Source organism: Sminthopsis crassicaudata, chromosome 2 (genome assembly GCF_048593235.1).
Source record: "Sminthopsis crassicaudata isolate SCR6 chromosome 2, ASM4859323v1, whole genome shotgun sequence".
NCBI lineage: Eukaryota > Metazoa > Chordata > Mammalia > Dasyuromorphia > Dasyuridae > Sminthopsis > Sminthopsis crassicaudata.
Window position 1 is genome coordinate 600,373,553 of NC_133618.1, and position 25,323 is coordinate 600,398,875.

Sequence of the window (25,323 nt, forward strand, 5' to 3'; positions counted from 1 at the left end):
GTAGTCCATCTTACTGTTGCTCATTAAGCAATTAGGTATATTAAGGAGCTTTCACCGCATTTATATTGACCAAAAAAAGTGAACACAGTTTTTATTCTTTGAAGCATATTTCTCCTCTATCTCTATTACCCAATATTTAGAGAATGGATGAATACAAATTAGATTGGAATCTTTCAGCCACGAGAGATAAATATTTGTTGAAAGAATAAGAATATCAATAATGAAGTGCATAAAACAACCCTGAAACAACATCTGACAATAAATATACTTCTATAATAATAGTGAAGTGTAGCCAAATTTCAATATTTATAAGGAAAGAACATTTTAAAATGGGAAGATATTCAAGATTCTTTGTGTTATGCTGATCTTTCAATTCCATTAAGTATGATTCATTCCTTGCCTGAGATTTCAAAAATTCATAGTTAAAATTGTTTAGATAAAGGACCAGAACTGCTCTTTGTTGGTGATTCTGGGAGATGTGCAGGAAGAGTTCATTACCAGGGAACCTGGAGCACAGTATGTTATGATCTATGACATCTGAATTAAGGAGGAGTGGTATACAGGCAGTTCAAGTGAGAAAACCATTTCAGCCCCCAGAGAAGTTAGTTCACTTTGGACCAGGTACAGGAAGCATTCTCTTGGACAACTTACAATGTGCAGGAAATGAGAACTGTCTTGGGCAGTGTGCCTACTCTGGCCGGTTTCAGCACACAACTGTGGTCATCACAAAGATGCTGGAGTCATATGTTCAGGTGTACATTCTCTCAACATTCCTGACCCTCGGATTCAAATTGGATACAATTTCCTGATTGCTATAAAGATATAACAACAGAGAACAGCAAAAGAACTTGCTCAGAAGATGTATTCATTTTAGTTGAAAAAAAAAAAAAGAAAGAGCATCTCACAGGGAAATTTTTACTTTTTCTCTCTCTCTTTTTCTCTCGCTTTCTCTTTATTTTTGTTTCTCTCTCTTTTCTTTTTCCTCTCTTTCCCTCTGTCTCTGTCTTTATCTCTCTCTTTCTCTATTCTTTCTCCCTCTTTCTCTCTCTCTGTCTCTCTCACACACACGTGAAGAAGAGAAAAACAAAGGACAAAGAGAGACAGACAGACAGAATCAGAGACAGACAGACAGAGAGCCTATCACTTTGTATATATTCTTTTCATTTCATACAACCACCCTGTGAGATAGTTATTTCCAGTCTAAGTGAGAAAGGTTGAGAGTATTTTCCTAATGGCATAGAATTAATAAGCATCTAAGGTATTATTTAAACTTATAAACTCCCTGACATCAGGTCCTGTACACTTTCTGCTAGGCTACAGAACTTTTCTTGTTTTCTATTGGAGTATAAGACTTAGGACTTGGAAACACAAGTTGTTTCCGAGTTACTGAGCATTAATTCAATAGATACTAAGTTCAGTTCTTATAGGCATGATCACCATAGCAAGGGTTTCTTATAAGTTTTTAAAGTGAAAGTGGAATTTTCCTTAATTTTATGTTGTTTTTTTCTGTATAAATAGAAGCTGAAAATTTAATTTCAAGTGTGACTCCTACACCTCCAGGTAGGCCATGAGTTCCATAAAAGTCCTAAATATCCTCAGCAACAACAAACATTTTTTTAAAAATGTCACTATGTTCAGAGCACTGGGGAATGAGTATTTATTTATAATGCTTTTAATAAATGCTAATTCCATACAAAGAAACACTTAAGTACCTTCCCCTCGAATTTCAGATGAGATTGCAGAATCAATGTAATTTTCACTTATCAAGGAAATATCTAGAAACTCTAGCATCAGTAAGTCTCAGAACTTAGCAGAAATCAATCATGATTGACTTATATGAAAGTGTTTTGATGCAGTCTTCTCACTTGGTTGAATCATTTATAATGCAGGAGTAGAGTTTTCTCTATAAGAAAACATCAAACACCTCAAAACATTGAAATCAAGTGTTCTGATTTGAATTTAAGTGCATTTAAAAATTTCTAAACTTTTCCTGATTTTTTTTTCAGTTTTACAAGCACCCTTTCCCAAAGGTAATTGTCTTTCCCTTCCCTATGATGTTATTTGAAATCACTTTTTCTAAAACCTTTAAAATCAGGGTAGATTTTTTTGTTCCAATAATGATTCAATTGGCAATTATGGGGGCAAAGGAGTGAGTGAATTAAATTCTCCTAAAACAACTTCCCTTGCTATGAAATCTAAAGTTAATGGACAGGGAGGGAATGATTTTACATGGCTGGAGGTGGCAGGGAAGAATGGGAGGGTGGAAAATAATTCCATGTGGATTGGTTGGCTAGAACTGAGAATTAAGGGCACTAAATGTGGAAAAGGAGACAATTAATTTGATTGTACACAAGCTATCTCAGTTTATAATCACATCAGTCCAATATTAAAGTGCCATAGATTCCCATTTTTAGGCTACAGTTTCCATGACTTCTCACTTCTGCCGCCCTCCCACCTCCCCACACACACATTGGAACTGTTTTTAATTTGTCTAACATTTTCCCAAGTTACTAATTCTCAAACTATGAAGTGGAATGGATGTTATATGTATTTATCCCATTTTCTCCTTAATTATTTATAGTAAAAATATGAATAGTATATAAAAGTAAAAACTGACTTCCTTTCTCTTCTTTTTGTAGGAGGAACAAACTCTTGTGGTGGAGTCATCTCAAAGCTTTCTGGCTCATTTTCTAGCCCTTGGTATCCTAAAAACTATCCCACAAATGTAGAATGTGTATGGGTTATACATGTGAATGAGAAATTCCATATAGAACTTCAGATCCCCAGTCTGAAGTAAGTGAACAACCTAATCCATGACACTTCCAATATTCACACTATACAGGAACCAGTACTTTGATTAAACATACTTGGATTTTTCCTATGGGAAAGATTTTCAAAATTTTAGTTGATTTTTATCTAGAAGTTCTAAAAAAGGAGATTATTTTGCTCTTATTTTTGCATCATTTATCTAACTTATTTTTCCTCTCTTTGATAGTTTTTCCATTCTTGTTTCTCACCCACCATCCCCATGTTTCCTGACTTTTTCTTCTAACTTTTTATTTCCATACTATATCACCCTTTCCTTTCTCTAACTTGCTTCCAAATATCTTAAATGTAAGTGGTATATATAGTGAAATAAGGGCTAAAGTTGGAGTCACTGACTGCCAATTATTCACTGGGTAATCTAGGATATATCAAAAACCTGCCTGGACCTCAGTTTCCTCATTTGTCAAATTAGGGAGCTAGATTAGATGACTACTAAGATCCTTTATAGCTTTTAATTGTTTGATATTATCTGTATTTAGTCCTCAAGTACTGTTGTCTTTGGGATGTGATTTGCTTTTTAAAATAATCATCCTCAAAATTCTATAAATAAACAAAAAAGAGGCAGGCAGAGAAGTAAATTAGGTATTAGATAAATGATAGATTGATAGAAGAAAGAAAATAGGTCTATGCATACATAGAGAAACAGGCAGATAAATGATAGATAATAGATAAAAAGATGGATGATAGATGGATAGATGATAGAAAAACAGATAAATTGGTAGATGAAAGAAAAATAGGCAGACAGATACATAAACTGGCAGGTGGACAGAGGATAGATAATAGAAATATAGCTGGTAGATGAATAGATAATAAATTGAAAGGTGATAGAAAAACAAATGTTAGATAATAAAAATATTGATGATTGATAGGTGGATAGATGATAGATTGATAGATGATAGATAGATAAAATGCTATTAGAAAAAGAGGAAGCAAGGTTTCTTTATTTTTACCTGGATAGGGAATTTATCAATGTCTCTGGATGTGATTGACTGTGATTTATCCTATATTCCTTTGAAACTCATAAATTAAAACACTTTTTTAATATTTATCTGTGGCACTGAACTAAGGAAGAGACTAGATTCAAATAGGCTGTCTGACCTACATTTTACCCATTCATTCTGTTCTAGGCTGTTTTTCCTGGGGAGGGGGGAAATACAATGAAAGTACCTTGACTAAGGGGACCATTTACTTTTACCTTTTGTCTTTGACACATTAGCAGGCACATATTAAATACTTGTAGACTGATTAATGGTTTAAACCAAAATAATTCAACCTAAAATTTAAAAAAGAATTTAAGAACCTAGGGTTTCTGAAGATAAAAGGCCATTTTAAACTTCAGAATATTCATTTAAGTGAATTTTCATTTTCTTAACTTGAATTTTAAATGACCATAAGACAGGAAACTGATAACAATACATTTCCCTTCCCAGACTGGAAGATATCTATGGGTGCCCTTATGATTTTCTTGAAGTCTTTGATGGCATGCAAGCTGCCTACCTATCCATGGGGAGATTCTGTGCTGGGACAGATCTCACATTTTTCTCTTCTTCAAACAAAGTAACAGTTGTGTTTAGAAGTGACGCTATGATCACCAATACTGGCTTCTATGCAATGTATAATGCTATTCAGCAAGGTGAACGGGAAGCTGGTAGGTATCACTGAAGTTGACTCCTTTGTTTTTAAGAGAGAATAATATTAAAAAATTGTTCCAAAGCAAGCCCTCTGTCAGCCCAACTTGTAATTTTATTTACATAAGGCACCTACCTGTTCTTCCCCTAAAGGCACTTACAGACACTTTTTTTCTTCTCAAATAATGACTTTTTTATTAGGTAAAGGAGAAGGTAGTGAAGAGTTAATTAAGTCTCTGTATATTGGAGGTAGTATAGTCATTTCCTTTCTTCCCAAGGGAATGACTGAAAATGTGCTACAGGTCAAGGAAAAAAATGGTTTTTAAAATATAGCATTAAAAATGCCCATTTAATAAAAAATTACAGATATTGAACTAGAAGGGACCTCAGAGGCCATCTAGTTCAGCCCCTTCATTTTACATACGAGAAAACTGAGATAGGAAGTTAAATGGCCCTGTCTAAGGTAATGCTTATTGTAACCATCAGAAATGAAATTTAAAGCAAGGTTCTCTGGCTCCCTAACCAATACTCTTTCCATCATTTCAGCTGACATATTCCAGTCACCAATCAATTTATTTTTGACATTTTTCTATCATGAAGTGTTTCATTTCTATCTATAACCTACATGTGATCCTTACTCACTGGAGTATTTAACGTGAAAAAGTCACTGAATTTTTGACAATTTTAAATCTAACAACTCAATATTTTTTAAAAGCAATAACAATTTTTCTTAATTAATGTTTTTATTTCTCAGTCATTTCTGGATATTTCCCCAGCACTGCCTAGAAAGGTCTTCATTTTATAACCAAAGACAAATTATACAAAATCAACCACCATCATTATTATATGTGATGCATCACACATAATAATGATGGTGGTTGATATATATATATATATATATATATTTATACACACACACACACACACACACACACACACACACACACATACTATGCTGTATCTGTTGACTCTTACCTTTCTAGTGAAAGAAGAGAGGTACATTTCCTCATCTATTATCTAGGGCCAAAATTTGCTCATTTTAATCACACCATATCTGGCTTTTTTAGTATTCTAAAACATTAACATCCAGGTTTTGAAAGGAGGCTCCATTCTTAAATAGGAAATCACAGAAGCAGAGAATCAAAGTTTTACTGCTGGAAAAATTGAGCTGAAAACTCACTTATAATCCAACCCCTTCATTTCAAGGAGAAGTAACTGAGAACTAGAAATGTGAAGTTCCTTGTCCATAATCCCACAGAGCTGGTATTAGAAATGGAATTTGAATAAAAATCCTTTTGTAGCTAAGTCATTCTTTTTGGTTTTTATTGTTATGTTCCTAAGATATGTCTCTGAGATTGGTGAATGGAAGTCACAGGTGTGAAGGTCGTGTGGAGGTATACTACAATGGCACCTGGGGCACAGTGTGTGATGACAGCTGGGACCTGACAGATGCCCAGGTCGTGTGCCAGCAGATGGGCTGTGGACAAGCTCTTTCTGCACCAGGACAAAACCACTTTGTGGGAGGTTCAGGACCCATAATTCTGGATGATGTGCAATGCATTGGAAACGAAGCCAAAGTGTGGCAGTGTATACACAACGGCTGGTTCTCCCATAACTGTGGGCACCGGGAAGATGCCAGTGTTGTCTGCTCAGGTACGTTCCATTTGGCACTGTCAATGCCTTCAAGGAACAGTTGAGAAAGTGCTCTTGAATATATCGCCATCTTTTGCTTCATTTTTCTATTATATGTTATGGATTTTTACTTTTCTAAAATTATTGAAGTGTTACTTCTACATTCCTCAAACAATACTCTAAGATTTACTTACTAAGTCTTAAGTTATAATCTACATTGGCTGATGATAGCGTGCTCACACTGAGAGTTTCTCTTCATTTAACATCATTCCAGATCTTTTGCATATCTGTGTAAAATATACAAAGGTTTTATCAGAATACATCAGAACACAAGACTCAACATGGATTATCAAATTATCATATATCATATTTGAATTATCAAATATTCATAATCTAGCAATTCTTAAAAGGAAGAATTTCTCTACTATGCTATCATTCATATCTATTTTGAAAGATATTTATAGGGGCTAGAAAAGACCCATTTTTTTTCTTTTTTCATAGATGAAGAAATAGGGGTCCAGAGTAAAGTAGCTTGCCTAAAGTCCCACAAAGAGCAAATGGCAAAGCAGGAAGTCACACAAAAATCCTTATATCAAATAAGAAGACTTTTCTGCTATCATTTGTCTTACTGATAATGATCCCTGCTAATTCCAAATGACCATATTTAACTGCACAGTCTTTCTTACCCTGCTAATGGTGCTTCTACCAATCACATTTTAAAGGATTCCATCATTGTCAATTAACAAAAAATTCCTGATTTCTATTTATACCATCATTAATCCTGTGAGGAAAAATCCAATCTGGTATTCCCATGAGTAGAGCTATAACTTATCAGGCAGGGCCAATAGTATTTTGACCCTAGAGAATTGAAATCTAGATACTTGTACTTCTTTGGTAGTTAAAAACTACTAAACTTAGCACCTACTTTTCAATAATAATTAGTTAAGAAAAGAAATTGCATTTCTTTCTTTTAGCTAAATCAAACAGACACAATCCCACAATCTCTCCATTTCCAAAAAAAATGAAAGAAAAAGTATTGATACTTCCAACTATTGGGGGGAAAAATGAAAGATGGATACTTCCAACTATTGGTCTATAAACAACTTCAATTCCTTACAAGAGTCTAGAAAATAGTATTACTGTGAATATTAGAGGTTTGTGAATATTAGAGAAATGGTTATTACTAAGACATAGCATAGCTTCATCAAGAATAAATTTTCAATTGCATCATGTTTAACATATTACTTGTCGTCTAGAGGAGGGGGGAGGGAAAAGGAGGAAGAAAAAATTTTGAAACAAGGTTTTGCAAGAGTGAATGTTGAAAACTATCTATGCAAAAAAGCTTCACATATAAATACAAAAGGAAAAATCCCACAGACCAGAAATATCTATTTTTTCATGAGATTTGAGGTCTAAGGCATTTTTTAAAAATGTGAAAAATTCTAAAAAAAAATAAAGTAAAAGAAAAAATATGCTTAAAAAAGAATCAATCTTCAAAATGAATCATTTTTTTTCTTTCAATTTATAGGGTAAGTATATTGGCAAATTAGGGACATGCCAAAAATATAATCAACAGTTCACTTGTCCCTACCCTATTCTTCTGGAGTTCTTAGGTCTGATTTCCTGAAGTGTGAGTTTGGTACCTTCACTGCCACCAGCCCCCAACTGAATTTGTCTTATTGTTTGTCTTGAATACTAAAAATTAGAGAAGTTACTCATCTACTCTAGCAATTTAGAGATGGTTCATATACTTTTGAACTAATTTGGCCATTGACTATTATTGCTAATATCAGCCCTGGTGATTGAATAGAAAGCATTTTTATTGTAAAAAGTGTGTAATGTTTCTTATTTAATCATGCTATTATTTTACTCATTTTGACTTTTTCTTCTGTATTTGAGCAGCTTCTGATGGCCATGCCCAATCAGCATCAACAGGTATCATTTGCTATATCATGTTTCTATCAAATGGGGATAGAGGAAGGGGATGGTAAACTGAGAGGTTTCCCAATAATAGACATCAGACATCCTCCAATACAATACCTTCCCTTTATAGATTGGAAGTTAAATTATTAGCCAAGAGTGACATAAGAAATTCATAGACTTTGATTTTACTGTTTTGATTTCAAACTCAGGAAAATTTCAATTCAACAATCTGAATGATTCAGCAATTTCTATATGCATAGAACTATGCTAAGTACTGGAGGAAAGAATTCGGATCAAATATGGTCCCCTCCCCTCATGGGGCTTAGGAGGCAACCATAGGGTGCAAAAATAGCTGTGACACAATAATACAAGTTAAGTATCATAGAGGAAGTGCAACATTAACTGCTTAAGATGAATAAACTTGGAAAGGACCTAATCATCAAATCATTCAATAAAACAGAGAAGGAAACCCTATTCCTGGTTCTAAGAGGTGTCCCAATATTTTTTGAGTGATTTGTATTTTAAAAGATCCAGTTGACTTATATAATCCTTGTTCATGATGGTTTTTTCTCTTTATTTTGCAGACATGAATGATGAGTCTCCATCTATAGGTATTGCTACCATTTATTTGCCTTTTGTACTCAGCCAACTGTTTTTCTTTCTTTAAAAAAAAAGTCTGAGCCTTCCCATCTTGCTCAGGTTGGAAATGTGGAAGCCATTCACAGATAAACCCTTTATTGATCAGCATGGTAGCTTTGACCTTCTCTGGCCAGTTTGTCCATCCCTTGGCAACCTGATGGTCCCTTGCTCCCAGAGTTGAATATGTTAATACCAGATTTGGTATATATATATCTGATTGGCTCAGATCACTGTGGCTCAAAACTCCTAAGCTCAAAAGATCCATAAAGCTTGACACTTCCAGGCCCTAAGTTAGTATTCTTTCCTCATTGTACAGGAAGATATGAGAGGTTGTAACTATATGCCCGACAAATCAAAGACTTTGTTCAAAAAATATAGTGCTGAATATAATTACTGATTTAATTTTTGATATTAATAGAAGATATAAGATATAGGGTACATCATATTTAAATCTATTGAGATATATATATATATATGTATGTATGTATCTATAGAAAGGAATTTAAGAAGTCACTTAATCAATGCCCTATCTGAATACAAAATAATATCTTGTGTATGAAATTTATATTATCTGATGTTTACATTTCCATTATTTAATTTGATCTTTACAAAAATTCTAGGAGGAAGATATTTTTCTGAGTTAGTTGCTATAATTCTTGTTTTACAAATAAGAATATCAAGGCACATGAAGTGAAATAACTTGTCAATTGTCAAACAAGGATTTGAACTGAGTTATCCATGACTACTAAATCAAAAACTCTATCCTGGTTACATAACACTGCTTATCTCATTTCAACTTTTCAAAATGTCTTTCTATAATTTTACTTTTATGATACTCCTGAGGAATAGTATAGTGGATAGAGAGCTTGCTTTGTAACTATGAAATCTGGGTTCAGAGTCTACCTCTAATTTATCCATAAGGTGGGCAAATCATTTAAACTCTCAGTGCTCTAGGCCAAGACTTCTTAAACTTTTTCCACTCACAACCTCTTTTCACCAGAGAAACTTTTATCTAACCCCAGATATATATATATATATATATATATATATATATATATATATATATATATATATATATATATATTGATCCAAAAAATATAGATGGGTATACAAATCAAACATTTGCTGATAATAAATCATAAAGAAAAATTTTAAAATAATTCTTTTATCATTTATTAAAGATGAAATCAAATTTATATACTAATGAGATGGATATGCTTGTTTATTTTTACATAAAGAATTAAATCTTGACAGAATATTTGATACTATAGAATGTAAAGCATTCAGAAACCTTTAACTGTTAATGAATTTTTTATGACCCCCACATTCACTTATGTGACCCTATATGGAGTAGCAAAAAAGCTCTGTTCTAGGTAACCATATGAGATTAGATTTCAAAGAAGGTGCTGACCTTCACTGATTTGTAAAAGTCCCTAGCCTTCTAATAAGGAGCTTCCTAACCAATAAAATCATTGATCCAGTTCCTATTTTCAAATAATCCTATACAGATGACTATGCATCCATTATTATTCCTACTGTCTAATGAAAAAACTGAAAGCACAAAAATTATAGCATCCAGAAATGGAATTAGGGATTCTGACTTCCAACCCTACCTATGCCCTTCCCATTAATCCAAACTAATAATAGTAATAATTACTATTATTATATAATATACGGTAATTCTTTAAACTTTACAAGCACTTTTCTCACAAGAACCCCATGAGATAATTGTAGCACAAACTATTATCCTTGTTTTACAAATAAGTAGACTTGGAAATGTAACTCTGCTCACACAACCAGTAATAATCACAACGTAGTTAGAATCTCATGTGATTCATTCCATATTTTTTTTGCAGATGAAAATTTCCATTGCGGTGGCTTGCTCACAAATTCTTCAGGCTCTTTTTCCAGTCCTTGGTACCCTAAAAAATACCCTACAAATATAGTCTGTGCTTGGGAAATACAAGTGGACAGCAAGGCTCATGTCAAACTCACATTTGAAGTACTAAAGTAAGTAAAATGTGTGTGTAAACACTCACACACATATATGTGTATGAATATATATATATATATATAATATAGTTGCTATTGCATCATCTCTTGCTAAAGTATGAATAGTTTGTATTCTGGAAAGAGCTAATAATACTTAGCAGCTGAAGACTAGATAAGAACAGGAATGAGACAAATATGAACTTTCAGATTAGCTTTTAACTAAACAGTTCACACCTTTTTTGCCATTTTTTCCTAACCTTCATAAAACTAAGAGTTTATGCTGCTGAGGTAGATAAGGTGGAGGGCAAAAGTGGGGACAAATTATATAAAAGGTTATAGATTTCTTCCTCAAAAAATGAAATATTTGGTCAAATGCAAAAAGGAGACTCTTAAAACATTTAAATAAATAAATATTTAGTTAAATATGATCATTTCAGATAAATAAATATGATAATAAATTTCTTTGCACCTTCTATTAGAAACAAATATATTTTGAGAGTAACTCACATATTATTACAAGACTTCACTGATATCTCATTTCAAGTCCATACCAACCTTGTGTGTAGGTAGGCATTGCAGACCATTTTACAGATAGGGAAACTGAGGCTCAGAGAAGTTAACTAATGTGCTCAGTTTCAAATCCAATGTTTTTTTTCCTACTTTACCCATTTAATTAAACCATAGATTCAGAGCTGGAAGGAATCTTGAAGGACCTGCTCTGTCCCCTCCCCATTTTACAGATTAGGAACCTGAGGCAGAGAGCTAATGTGACTTGTCTACACTTGCACAGCTAGTATCTGATGTAGAATTTTAACTCAGGTCTTTCTTCTATCAAACCTAAATCTCTATCCACTATGTCACTGAGATGGTTCTGCTAAGAGATAATGTCATTTCATTTCACAGGATGGAAAACTTCTATGGCTGTCCTTATGACTTCGTGGAAGTATTTGATGGTCCCCAAAGCACATCCTTTTCTCTGGGGAGGTTTTGTTCTAGCACCACCCCAATATTTACGTCCTCCTCCAATAGTATGACTGTTGTGTTCCACAGCGATGCCATCATCACCAATATTGGCTTCTACGCTTCCTACTACTCCCTGGTACAAGATGAAAATGATAGTGGTAGGTACTCATAACGCTGGGGTATTTCTGAAAAATGAATAGATTTCATTCCAAAGTGTAAGAATTGTGTGCTAAAAACCGAGTTGAGATCAAAACAAAACATCTGCTCTAAGTTAGGCAAAGATTGTTTCATCCATTGCATTGTCTGGTAGAATATTTGAGTTTTCTGACTTCAGACTTACCCACTGCTTATAAGACTAGTAAATAATTCAACCAAAGCAAAATGAAAGTATCTGTGTTTAGTCATTCTTTTTGAAAGTCAGATAAATTATCTTTTTTCTGCACAAATGCACAAATGGCTTTAACAAAGAATATCTGAGTTTATTTTTAATAGTTTACCTTGACAGCAAAAAAAGTATAATTGGGACCTTAATTTTTGAACTTATGACTTTTTTCTTATTCTATATTTTGTCCTTAGTCATAATAGCTACATTGAAATTGTAGTGCACTCAATAGTATTCTAGTGGTTCGAAAGAATTGATGCAGGTGCTAAAAAACCCTTAATTTCCCATAATATAACTGGCCACTGAGGGACTTAGACTCAGTCATTCTATGTGATAGCATGACTGGGAATTTTTTTACATGCACTATTTTATGTAAAATAAAATTTTATTTATTTAGTGCTGTCTTTGTTTAAAAAAAAAACTTTTTGATTCAAAATTCAAAGTTGGAGAACCCAATCTTTTCACCTAATAATGAATTTTTCCTAAAAAGCCATTTCTTCTAATCTTGTCAATACTTTCCTGTCAAAGTGGAAAGTAAAAAAGATTTGTCCAAAAAGATTTTTTCCTGAAGAGCTAAACATAGGCAAACTACACATTTGGAATGCACTGAACTCTGTGGAATTGCATATACCCTTATTTTGAAAATATTATTACATGGGAAGTACCATAGAGCAATGACCAATTTTTTCTCTTGTAAAGATATTTCTCTGAGATTGATGAATGGAAGTCACCGATGTGAAGGACGAGTTGAAGTGTACTACAATAATACCTGGAGCACAGTGTGCGATGACAGCTGGGACCTCAGAGATGCACAGGTTGTATGTAGACAGCTGGACTGTGGGAGAGCTATTGCAGCCCCAGGACGAGCATCTTTTGACCGAGGATCAGGGCCTATTGCTTTGGATGATGTGGAATGTGCAGGAAATGAAGAAAAACTATGGCATTGCCTAAACAGTGGCTGGTTCTCCCATAATTGTGGTCATCATGAGGATGCTGGAGTTAGATGTTCAGGTATTATTTTATTTCCACTTGAACAAATTGCGGAGGAATCATGTGAAAGAAGTAGAATGGAATAAAGGACTTTTTGGCCCAATGATTCTATAAACTCAAAAGCACCTGTTTCTAAAAAAAAAGTGGTTCATGATAATATGCAATTAGATAGAGTATTAGACCTGGATTTATGAAGTCATGAAAACCTAAATTCAAATCCAGCCTCAGACATTGACTAGTTAAGTGACCCTGGGAAAATCATTTTATGACTGCCTGCCTCAGTTCCCTCATTATTATTAGTAACCAAATTCTAGCTTCAAATCATATTTCTCGAAATAAACTCAACCCCTTCTACAAAGCAGGGACTAAATTTATGATCTTTGGATACTGGTCCTGATACTTAATACCCATATGATGATGAGTAAGTCCTTTCCCTCTTTCGGCCTTTTTTCTTCAGTTACAAAGGGAAGAAACTATATTAAATAATTTTTAAATTCTCTTCATGCTCTGAATTCTAAAATTCTGTGAGTCCGTAATCAACAGTTGATTAATAATTAACTCAATAATGATTCAATAAAACAAAATGAATGCATATATTGTTTATCTAGCTGGGTTCCAAATTGGTGTGAGAAGTGTTTTGTTACTACACATGGTGAAATAGTAAATGAGCAGGAACAATAAGCGTCCACAGGATTTTATAAGGATTTTAGGTCTACAAATAAACAACTGCTACATTTGGATAATTTTAATTTCCAGAACAATATTCAAAGAGATGAGTCTTCTGCATAGTACAATATTTACCTAAACTTCCTTTGTCTTTCTTAGTTGCAATGGATTCTCCAACATCAGCAGTGACTGTAGAACATGACTCAACATCAGGTATTTTTCAGTTCTTCTGACAAAATATTTTCTAAGTCATCTCATCAATGGCAAAGGCACAGAGTCAATTATTCTTGCATTGCTCCCAGGAAAACCCAAAGACAGGTCATAGACTTGTACTTTTTACCTTCAGGTTCCATCTTAATGGATGAGGGTGGGAGGAAGAGTACCACTTCTTTCTGTCCCTCAGGTTACTGTTGCCTCACTTTAACATTCAGTCTTTATATTTTAATGGTGATTTCTCATGGTTTCCTTGATGTAGGTATTAGTCAACTACATAAATATAATCCCTCTAAGATTTAATAGATGACCCTGAAGAGTTATTTTGATAAGAAAATTATTCATCTATGAGCAACCTGTTGATGAGCAATTGATAATAGTAATAATTACATATACATATATATGTAGTATTTTAAAGTTTATAAAACCCTATATAAATATTTTCTTATTTGATCCTTACCATGACTCTGGGAGGGAAGTGCTATTATTATCTCCATTGTACAGATGAGAAACTGAGGCAAACCGCAATAAAGTGAATTGCTTAGGTTCACAGAGTATCTAAGCCTGAATTTGAACTTCAATCCTGTCTCTTCCAGGTGCAGTACTCTCTCGAGCCACATAGCTGTCTCTTATCTCTGAACTTAATTACCTGGTTCTCATGCAATTGAACATATAGTCTATCACCTGGCCACACTAAAACATTTCTGGACTTTCACTGGGCTCACCATAGTTTGTATTTCACTGATACATTCACTGAAAAAACCAAGTCATTCTCATGCTATGAAAAAACACTGGATAAAGACATTTGATTCTCATAATTGGTAATAGCCAAATTCATAACATAGTCAACTTGAATCTTTGTTAGTTAAAAACCAATTAAATAGTTTAAATAAATATATTATTTTTATTTAAATAAAATAAAATAGTTTTAAAAATTAAAAATTAATTTAGAAAAAATAGTTTTAAAAATGATCAGCAGAATGGTGATATGAAAACAGTACTAAGTTTGCTTTGAGGACCTGGATTCAGATCCTGGTTCTCTAACTTACTACTATCTATGCAACCTCAGGCAAGTCACTTCATCTGTTCAGGCCTCAGTTTCCTCATCTGTAAAATTGCAAGAGGATTAAATGATCTCAACTCCCCTTCTATCTCTGAATTTATGATTCTATTAATTACTCATTGAGGGATATAAGCCAAAATAATCAGTAGTTGTTCACAATGCATTTTGGTTTTAAATCCAACAAATGATTTTTTTTAAATAAAAAAATTCCCCCAAATATCAAGGAAGGGAGAAGTTGATGCTAAATTATTATTTACTTGAGCAAATAAATACAAGTTAAATGATATAAGTCACAGCTCCAGAATCTAAAGAAATAATGGAAGAACATAGAGTTAGAAATTGTCTGCAAATGCTCCTCAGAATACATAATCAAAGCACAGATAATTGAAGTTAATCATATTGACAAATATGCTACATAATTTCTCTTGTTTCCTATTTGCAGGATCAGCTTTTCCAAGTTCAACAGAATCATCCCCAACAGCTGGTAACTCTCTCTCATGTATTATCACAATGAATCATATTTTATCTTTAGCTGGGGGAAGCTACATAATTATATCCAGTTAATCCTTCCTTCACACTGTTGCCAAACTGATTTTCCTAAAATACAAACCGGATCCATGTTAATTCCTTACTCAGCAAACCTCAATTTCTCCCTAATACCCTTAGGGTCAAATCTTACTCTGTATGTCATATACAAAATTTTATAATCTTTATTTAAATTATTACTTATTTAAAATTTATTTAAATTATATTAATTAATTTATTTAAAAGGTTACATATATAACCATTTATAACCTGACCCTCACCTACTTTTTCATCTTTATTGCATATTACTCCCCTCCATACACACTAAGATCCAACCAAACTGGTCCACTTACTGTTTTGCACAGATGGGACCACTTCTCCTATCTCTGGATCTTTACATTGGACCCTTCCCCTGAAAACCCAGGAATGAACTTCCTCCTCACTTCTAGCTCTCAGAATTTCTGGTTTTCTTCAAGGTTGAGCTCAAGCACCACTTTTTTTTTATGCTGAGGCAATTGGAGTTAAGTGACTTGCCCAGGGTCACACACCTAGGAAGTGTTAAGTGTCTGAGACCACATTTGAACTCAGGTCCTCCTGCCTTCAGGGCTGGTGCTCTATCCACTGCCCCACCTAGCTGTCTCATAAGCATCACTTTTTACATGACATCTTTCTTATCAAGCCTTCCTCTCACCCCTGCAACAGTCCCTGCCTCTGGCACAGCTGTTGGTGCTTCCCCAAAATCACTATATATACATATATATATATATATATATATATGTGTGTGTGTGTGTGTGTGTGTGTGTGTGTGTGTGTGTGTGTATTTTATTAAATATAAAACATTTTATATTTTTATTTATTATTTAATTATAAAATATATTTGTATTATAATAAGAATGTAAAATATAAGATACATTTTACATATATCTGTACATACTGTCTCTCACAGCTAGACTCTAAATTCCTTGAAGGAAGACATATTATCTTTTATTGCTGTATCCCAAGTGCTTAACACAGTATTTGGCAATAATAGATACACACTAAATACTTTTAAATTGATAATTAGAAAAATATAGGATATTGCTAGAAATGCCTTATGTGCATACAAATAGTCCCTGAATTACTGCCACCTTATAGACCAATACCACCTGCTCTCCTGTCCTGCTCTCCTGTCCTCTACTTCCCTACTCCACCACCAAATTCACTGTCACTGGGAGAAACTCTAAATTCAGAATTTGATAAAAGGAATAAATTATTTAAAAAACAGAGCCATTTTTGGGAGTAGGATCTCTAGCATTAGATCTCTAGGAAAGGATAGTCTGTTTTCATAGTAATCTTTTTTGAACAAAAAATCTGCTCAAACTCACATATATGCAACATTTTTTATTAAAACTCTATAAGTTAGGCATTTTTTCACTTTAAGTCTTTTAAAATATAAATATCTCTGGGAGAATTTAGGAGCTTGTTATCATTCATACATTAGTGTGAATTAATAATTTCTCCTAATACCTAGTTGAGATCAATGTGAACAGAACTGAATGGAAGGATTTTTTTGTTTTGCTTTGCTTTTATTAAAGAAGAAAAGGAAATGACATTTATGCAGTAGAGTAGGGTGAGGTAATACAAGAGAAGTTTTAGGCCATAAGGAATACTATGCATTATCAAAACTCCAAAAATAGGAAAAAAGGCCCAGAAGAAAGGAGGAAGAGAAAGACAAATTCTACTTATTTCGGAAGTTTGCCTAGAGATGGCCTCATGCTCACAAAGTATAAAGAACTTTTTTCTTTCTTCTTCCTCCTATATTATATATCCTTGAGTTACCCAGAGACAAATAAACTATAATATCAAGGAGAATAATTCCCCTGGCCCCAAGTTCCAAAGCTCCATTTTGTATTACAAAGAGTGGTGTAAATAATTCTTTTGTTAGAAGACCCATCTCTAATTTTATATTAAATAATGGAAGAGGAGAATTCTAGTACATTGACAATCTAGTTTTTAAAAATGAGGGTGGGAGATGGGAACTATAATCACAAAAAATGCTCTGAATGATTTATTAAGTGCTTCTTAGGTGCCAAATACTGTGTTAGGTACTGGAGATAAAGGTGCAAAGAATGACCCAATCCCTCCATCTAATAAGTTTATATTCTAAGAGGGGAAACAAAACCCCAAAAGATAGATCTTAATGCAACAGACATCTGCCCTCTCAGCACCAACTTAATAGTCAAGTTTTTGCAAGAAAGTCTCACCGTTGGTTCTGTCATCTCTCAATCCAAGGTCCAGGTATCAGGTTAGCAGATGGTCAGGACAGATGCCAGGGGCGTGTGGAAGTCTATCACAATGGCATCTGGGGGACCGTATGTGATGACAACTGGAACATCAAAGATGCTCATGTCGTCTGCAAGCAGATGGGCTGTGGAATGGCTGTGGCGTCTCTCCCAGGAGCCAGGTTCGGCCCCGGCTCTGGCAGCATTATCCTGGATGATGTTGACTGTACAGGAGAGGAATCCTCCTTAGACGAGTGCCCTCATAATTACTGGTTTTCCCACAACTGTGGGCACCATGAAGATGCCAGTGTAATCTGTTCAAGTATGTTGGTTTGGCTCCTACATACCCACATACATATACATATATGTATACATATCTTTAAAATATGGTATTGTGTCACAGTTATAAACATTAGAAATATTTGGTATATTAAAGTAACTCAGGGTAAAAAGAAGTATATAGTGCTCCTATTGTACTATTCTTGGTCCTTATTCCTAAAAATATTCAAATGTTTAAAAACAAGACTGAATGACCCACCCCCACTGCAGCATTATGGGAGAAGTATTTCAGACTTCTTACTTATTCTCATTTTATTCCTATAATGACATTAGCTCATGGGGGCATATTTTGGGGGTTACATATTCAACCAATTTGTTTGTTTTCAAATTTGACAGTTATTAGCCAGTTGGTTGATATTAATTAGGACATGATTTTTTTTGTGCAGCAAGGTAATTTTATATATGTGGGTGCATATATTGGATTTAACATGTATTTCTACCATGTTTAACATATATTGGAAAGGGGAGGGGTAGGGAAAGGGAGGAGAAACTTGGAACACAAGGTTTTGCAAGGCTAATGTTGAAAAATCATCATATCATGCATATGTTTTGAAAATAAAAACCTTTAATAAAAAAAGAAATTAACTGGGACACAGATTGTTAAAAGTTCAAAAATATGTACGAAGGAAAGCAAATATCAATCGCTTACACCTGGTTTCATTGTTAAAGCTTAAATTTCAGTTTCTAATCTTGTAACTAATTTATTGTTAGTCATCACTAATGCTTTCTTTTTATTTCCACAGATTCCCCATCAGGAGAAAAGCCAGGTATCAATTATTCAATATTGATTGTGTTAGCTGGGCTAAAAAGCAAAATCTAGCCTTAAAGCCTAATTTTGTCCTCCTTCATTCACCCATAGTAAATCTACTGGCTTTTCAGCAGATCATTGAAATTACTGTAGAAAGAGAGAAATCGCTATTCCTCATTCCTACAAGGACATCCTCCTAATGCCTCCCCCTTGTACACATACATACACACAAGATGTCCAGTGTCCTGTAGCAGATGGACAATAGGAATGATGTTGGCTTTGAAATATGAAAATTATGGTTCAAATCCTGCCTTTGTCACTGCTCCATGATCTTGAGCATGACTTTTTCATTTCTGTGAGCCTCAGTTTCCTCCTCTATAAATTCAAGGTATTGAACTAGATTGGACCCAATTCTGTGATAATGTGAGCCGATGGCTGCTCAGTATGATCTGCTGTATCAACTACCTGACAGTAATCTTTCCTATAAGTAAATCATGTCCTAGATCTTCCTGTCCTTCAAATCTTATTCTACATCATTCTCAGGGTGGACATAAAATCTTAAGAGTTAATAGATTGATGTGTTCAGTTCCACATGCCACATTTTAAAATAGCCACAAAATAGATGGAAGATGATAATTTAAGAAAGCGAAGGGGACTAAAAAGCATGCCATGTGCATTTTGATTGCAGGAGATGGGGATGTTCAGCCTAGAGAAGAGAATATTTAAAGGGGATTTATCTGTCTTCAAGAACTGAAAAGTTCTCATTTCTTAGGTCTGCTTGATATCAGAGGGCAAAACAAGAAATAATGAGTAATAATGGATAGACATGATTTGGGTTTGATATAAAGATAATTACAGTTAAATTTATCTGTAGGTATCATCTCCAGAGGCAGTGAAATTTTCATTGAAGCTCTTCCAACAAAAGATAAATGAATGTTTATTGGTGGGATTATAGAAAGGATTCTCAGTCAGGGATAGATTACACTAAATAGCATCTTAGATTCCCTTCCAGAGTTTAAATTCTCAAATTATGTGAGATTAAGAGACTATAGATAGATGTGCAAGAGCAGCATTCCCCAGATAGGAAGAGAAGAGTGTCACAGAATCTAAGAGAAGAAAGCTCAAAAAGTGTGAGGGCCAAAGAACAGCCATCGAATTTAAGAATCAGGATGTCACTAGAATTCTTTTAAAAAGTTGTTAAACAAAACAATGTAAGAAATTATGTTTATTTGGTACACTAATTAACCTCATTTTTATTTTTGCATTTCTAGATATTCCAGCTCCTAAGGAAAATACATTTGTTCCCCATCTAATAGGTAATCATGATCTTTGTGGGTGTAATGAGGGAGGGAAAGAGGATATGATCAGAACTGTGATTTCATCTGTGTGTGGCGCTCCCATGAAGCAACTCCTTCCCTCAAACTCCATCCCAACAAATAAGCAACTTTCTACAATGTAGTCTGAGAGAGATGTCTGAGACAGTGAGAATGTGAGGGACTAGTCCCCAGTCATAGAGCCAAATATTGTGAGATATGAGACTTGCACCCAAGTCTTCCTGAATCTGAGGCCATCCATCCTTTATACACAGTTGTCTCCTAATTAAAAATTAATTTATATTTAAAATAGCACCTTGCATTCTAAAACTTTTTTTTTATTCTGGAGGATCTATGGTCAAAAATAATGTAGTTGACACAACCTTTTGCAGCATGGATATTTCTTTTCAAAACTTGAATAAACCTTACTTAGAAATATTTATTAATTAAAAAATGATTTTTTTCTGGGCTTTAGTTTTTTGCAAGAGAGAATAGCCTCTAATATTCTTTGCATGCCTTAAAATTACTGAAGTAGGTACTACATGCTTTCTCTTGTTATTTAAAATTATCTTTATTATTAAAATACATATGAGCAATCAATTGATATACATATATAAATACATAGAGAAAATGGGGAGCAAGAGAGAAATGAGGGCTAGGCAGAGATAGCCACTGTGATGTTTTTGAAAACTGAGATGAGGTTAACATAGTGAAGAACACACTGAATTCAGTATTTGATGATGGGTTTCTCTCCTAAATATCTCATTTCCTAACTAACCCCATTAACTTGAAAAAAAGTCATATTATCTTTCTGATTGAGCCTTAGTTTCTTCATCTGTTAATTTGTAAGATTAAATTAGATGATCTTTAAAGACCCTCCCAACCCAGTGATCTATTATTCTATATTCTGCAATTCTAAAACCTCACAATCTGAGACAAAAATTAGTAGACTCCACATCTGTTTGATATAATTGCTGATGGAAGCATTAAGCTATATGCCATTGACCCTTAATCATCCCAGCACTTAGAAAAGTATCTAACACATAGTAGACATTTAATAAATCTTTACTAATTTGTTTGATTTCACAGTAGTCCTCACTTTGCAAATAAATACTGCATCACATTTATTTTAAATTAAAGAAAACTAAAGTTCATATTATAAGACCACATTTTTAGATACATAGGATTAAAACTCAAGGTCTGGATCCCTAATTTTCAACATGAATTATTTTGAAATTTTATATTATATCATATATATATATATATATATATATATATATATATATATATATATATATATATATATATATATTCTCTTCCCTTACAACCCATCCACATCTTTTCATTTGGTCTTTGTTTATATTTTAATTTATTATTTGCTTGTGATTTGGCACTCTGATGAAGCCTAGGGTCCTCATCTTGAAATAATGTTTTTAAAATGCATAAAATAAAATACATAGGATTAAAATGGAAAGGAGTCATATTGACATAATGATTTAATTGTTCCTATTCAACATTACAGGCCACTTGAAATCCAATTTAGGACCCTTACAAACTTCTGACTAGGTCTTTTAACATTTCATGGATAGCAGTTCAACGTGTGAACTTATATCTGTTCTCCCTCGTTCTCCTAATGTGACTAGTCGACCTCCTTTTTTAAAATCATTTCTTTGAAGATATATTTTATGCCAAAATGACATTTTCACCTGTTGACTTAACTCACTGGTTTTTCCTAGATTTACCAGTAATAAGGCTAGTGAATGGGAGGAACAAATGTGAAGGTCGTTTGGAAGTTTATCACAATGAAACCTGGGGAACTGTATGTGATGATCTCTGGAGCATCTCAGCTGCCAGTGTGGTGTGCAGACAGTTGGACTGTGGAGTTGCCCTCTCTGCCCCAAGGAACAGCATGTTCGGCAAGGGATCGGGCAGCATTTTACTAGATGATGTACAATGTGATGGCAATGAGACCAATATCGGACAGTGCCATCATCTTGGTTTATTTATACATAACTGTGGCCACCATGAAGATGCTGGAGTTGTTTGTTCAGGTAAGTCCTATCTTTAAAACTATCAGTGACATTTTTATAGACCTGCTTGACCAGGTGATATATTCTATCTTATGAGGGTACTTCAGCAGCCTCTCCAGTACTTAAGGTCACAGAAATGAAAGGGATAACCTTAGACTCTAGAAGCAAGGGAATAAGTCCTTTAGTAAAATTTTGCTGGGAATTATCTCTTTATTGCAAATTAGTTAGGTATCTATGTTGGTGAAGGGAATTTCCATATCAGGAAGTTCCTCCACATTATGAAATGAATTTAATAATTTGATTTGAGAGGAGAAAAGATATAGCAAATTTCATTTTTGTGTGATATTCATGATGTCTAGTCTGGTGCCTTTTCTTGAAAAAATATTTATGATGTAATATATGGATATGCTCAAATAAAATCAAACCCTTGAGAAATATTCAAATGCAACCTATTATCTTATAAGTGCAGGCCCCTTTTAATGATACAAATTACAGCCCCTTGACACCTTCCCATCCTATATTAATCTTGCCTATATACCTCCATATGTTCTCCATAGTGGGTTCACCCAACATATTGGGGGACTTCCACACTTTCTGACAATACAATGATACCACTGAGCATTCCACTGTTCATCAATCATCCTTTACAATTACCACATGCCCAACTTATCCATTTACTCAATTAGGTCCTTTACTTTCATTTAAGGGTCCTAGATTTGGAGTCAGTGGACATGGGTTTGAATGTCAGACTTAAGATATTTAATATCCAAATATTAAACATCAGACTTAAATATTGGTTGTTTATTGTTGTTACTTCTAGTGTCAATCAGTCATTTCATCTCTTTAAGATTCATTTCCCACATCTTTCAAATAAGGCATTGGACTAAGTTGACTCTAAAATCCTTCCAATTATATAAACAATATATATAAACTATTATATATAAAACTATTATTCAATTATGCAAGCATAAGGTTAATGTTACTAATAATTTTCCTTAGAAAGTCCTTGCTTATTATATATTTCAATCTATTTGTGAAACTCAATCTACAGGCTCATACACACACATAACTCAAAATATCCAGATCACAAAATACATACTATTAAGCTAAAATTGACCTTACAATTATCTAGTTCATTATTATCTAGTAATTATCTAGTTCAACCATCCCATTTGAGAGATAAGGAAAATTAAGCCAAGAGACACAGAATGATTTGCCTGTGTTCAAAGAAATTAGTAGCAGATCTTATAATAGCTTGTAATAATAGTTAGCATTTAAAAAGTGTTTTAAAATTTGCATAGCATTTTGAAAATAACTCGTTTTTTTCCTCACAATAACCCTGAGAGATAAGTATTATTATTATCCCATTTTACAGCTGAAGAAACTGAAGCAGAGAAGTATGATATTATTCAAAGTTACACTGGTCAGAAATATCTGAGCCAAAACCTGAGTCAAGAGTCCAATATTCTTTCTGCTAATCCATTTAAGAACATGAATGAGCTATTTGGATATACCATTTTCATGTAGCTCTATACTGTAATTTTGTTGATTAATTTATATTAGCTTAGCATTAGTCAAATGCATATTGACTGACTGACTGGCTATATGAATAATCCTCAAATCTTGGATAATTAATGCAATTCTTTACTTCAGTTATGGAGACAAAACCTCATCTATGAGTAGGCTACCCTGTTTTGCTTCTGGCAAATGGTACCGTTAATTGCTGCATAGGACCTGCTTTTCTAGAGACAGCATGATGTAGCCGTGGATAAACTGCAGTATTTAGAATTAAGGAAACCTCAGTTCAAATCCTACTAGTTATCTACCAAACTCCCTACTAGTTATCTGACAATAATTGAACATCTCTGATTTTCAGCTTTCTCATATATATCACATTTTGAGCATCCGAGTCTAATAAGATGCTGTCCATAAAGCACATTGTAAACCTTGAAATATTATATAAATATTAAGTATTGCTTGTCATCATTTACCGAGAGGGAAGGTTTAAGGATAAAATTCAGGGTTAGAAAATGAAGCTATGAAATGGTGCCTGAGGAAGTTGGGGGGTACAGATTTATAGTGACATCAATACACATTCATAGAAAACAGTCAATTTAGTTCATCAAGGCATCATGGCTCAATGGAAAGAGCTCTGAGCTTTTCCACTTATTTTGAGTCATGGGCCATCCCACCTGTGCCATTCACTGCAATGGCTGTGGGTGACCATTTAATTTCTCTGACCACAGATTCCTAATTCATAAAATGAGAGGGTAAGACTATAAGGTCCCTTCTAGCTCTACATATCTATCTGGCCATCCTTTAACTTCTCTGAACTTCATTTATATAATGTGGATAATAATAGCATCTCTCTGAAGGAAAGCCAATGAGATAATCAACATAAAGCACCTTTCAGTTTTATAGATATGAAAACTGAAGTCCAGGGAGCATTATGTCTCCTTAGAATACTTGTTGATTGCTAAGGAACTAATTCAAGACTACAAATGACCTTTTAATATTAATGCATTAGCTTTTGTTGTCTTTTAGCTGCTCCAGCTAATCCAGAATCAACTGAAACATCTTCTCCACTTGGTAATTAATTTTTTTTCTATCTTTAATCAAATTTAGCTAATGGCCAGATGCATCCTGAAAAATTCCCTACAATCACATATGTTGCATTTAGGGATTAGTTAATAGATATATGTTCTACTCCCTGGAGCCTAAAAATGCAAGAAGAAAGAAGAGTATATATATATATATATATATATATATATATATATATATATATAATATTATATTATGTATTATATCATTATATTAATATATGTTATATATATGTTAAAAAGAGTAAATAAATATAAAAATATATGTAAGTGTTTAAAATGTGATTTCATGAAGAATCTAAATAATTTTATAACCTTTAACTCCTAAGGATTTTTGCATGCATTCATTCAAAGACTATAAGTTGAAATAATTTGTAATTAATACAAAATTAAATTTTCTGTCCCCAAGCTACTGCTTATTGGTTTGTAAGTATTGAAAACGTAGCTTCAAAGTGGATATTTATGGTGCAAAAATAACAAGCAGCACAGATTGTCCTTGATTATCTCTCCTTTTTTGAATTTTTAATAATAGCTTTTTATTTTCAAAATATATGCAAAGATAGTTTTCAACATTCACCCTTGTAAAACCT

General features: G+C 33.6%; 2 protein-coding genes across 2 annotated transcripts in view; both read left to right on the forward strand.

The window, feature by feature from the left end:
• The window catches only part of LOC141552987 (putative DMBT1-like protein), an 18,285-nt gene extending 6,510 nt beyond the window's left edge, over positions 1-11,775 (forward strand). Inside the window, exons 5-9 of the mRNA XM_074284864.1 lie at positions 5,809-6,107; positions 7,989-8,021; positions 8,594-8,620; positions 10,505-10,658; positions 11,544-11,775. Coding sequence (XP_074140965.1) covers positions 5,809-6,107; positions 7,989-8,021; positions 8,594-8,620; positions 10,505-10,658; positions 11,544-11,775 — 745 coding nt within the window. The remainder of the gene's footprint in view (positions 1-5,808; positions 6,108-7,988; positions 8,022-8,593; positions 8,621-10,504; positions 10,659-11,543) is intronic.
• Positions 11,776-12,696: 921 nt separating this feature from the next.
• LOC141552989 (scavenger receptor cysteine-rich domain-containing protein DMBT1-like) lies at positions 12,697-23,660 on the forward strand. Its single transcript, XM_074284865.1, has 8 exons — positions 12,697-12,996; positions 13,801-13,854; positions 15,360-15,401; positions 17,720-18,025; positions 18,786-18,809; positions 20,062-20,106; positions 21,840-22,154; positions 23,509-23,660. The coding sequence occupies exons 1-8, from the start codon at positions 12,702-12,704 to the stop codon at positions 23,658-23,660; spliced, it is 1,233 nt and encodes a 410-aa protein (XP_074140966.1). The 5' UTR covers positions 12,697-12,701.
• Positions 23,661-25,323: the final 1,663 nt, after the last annotated feature.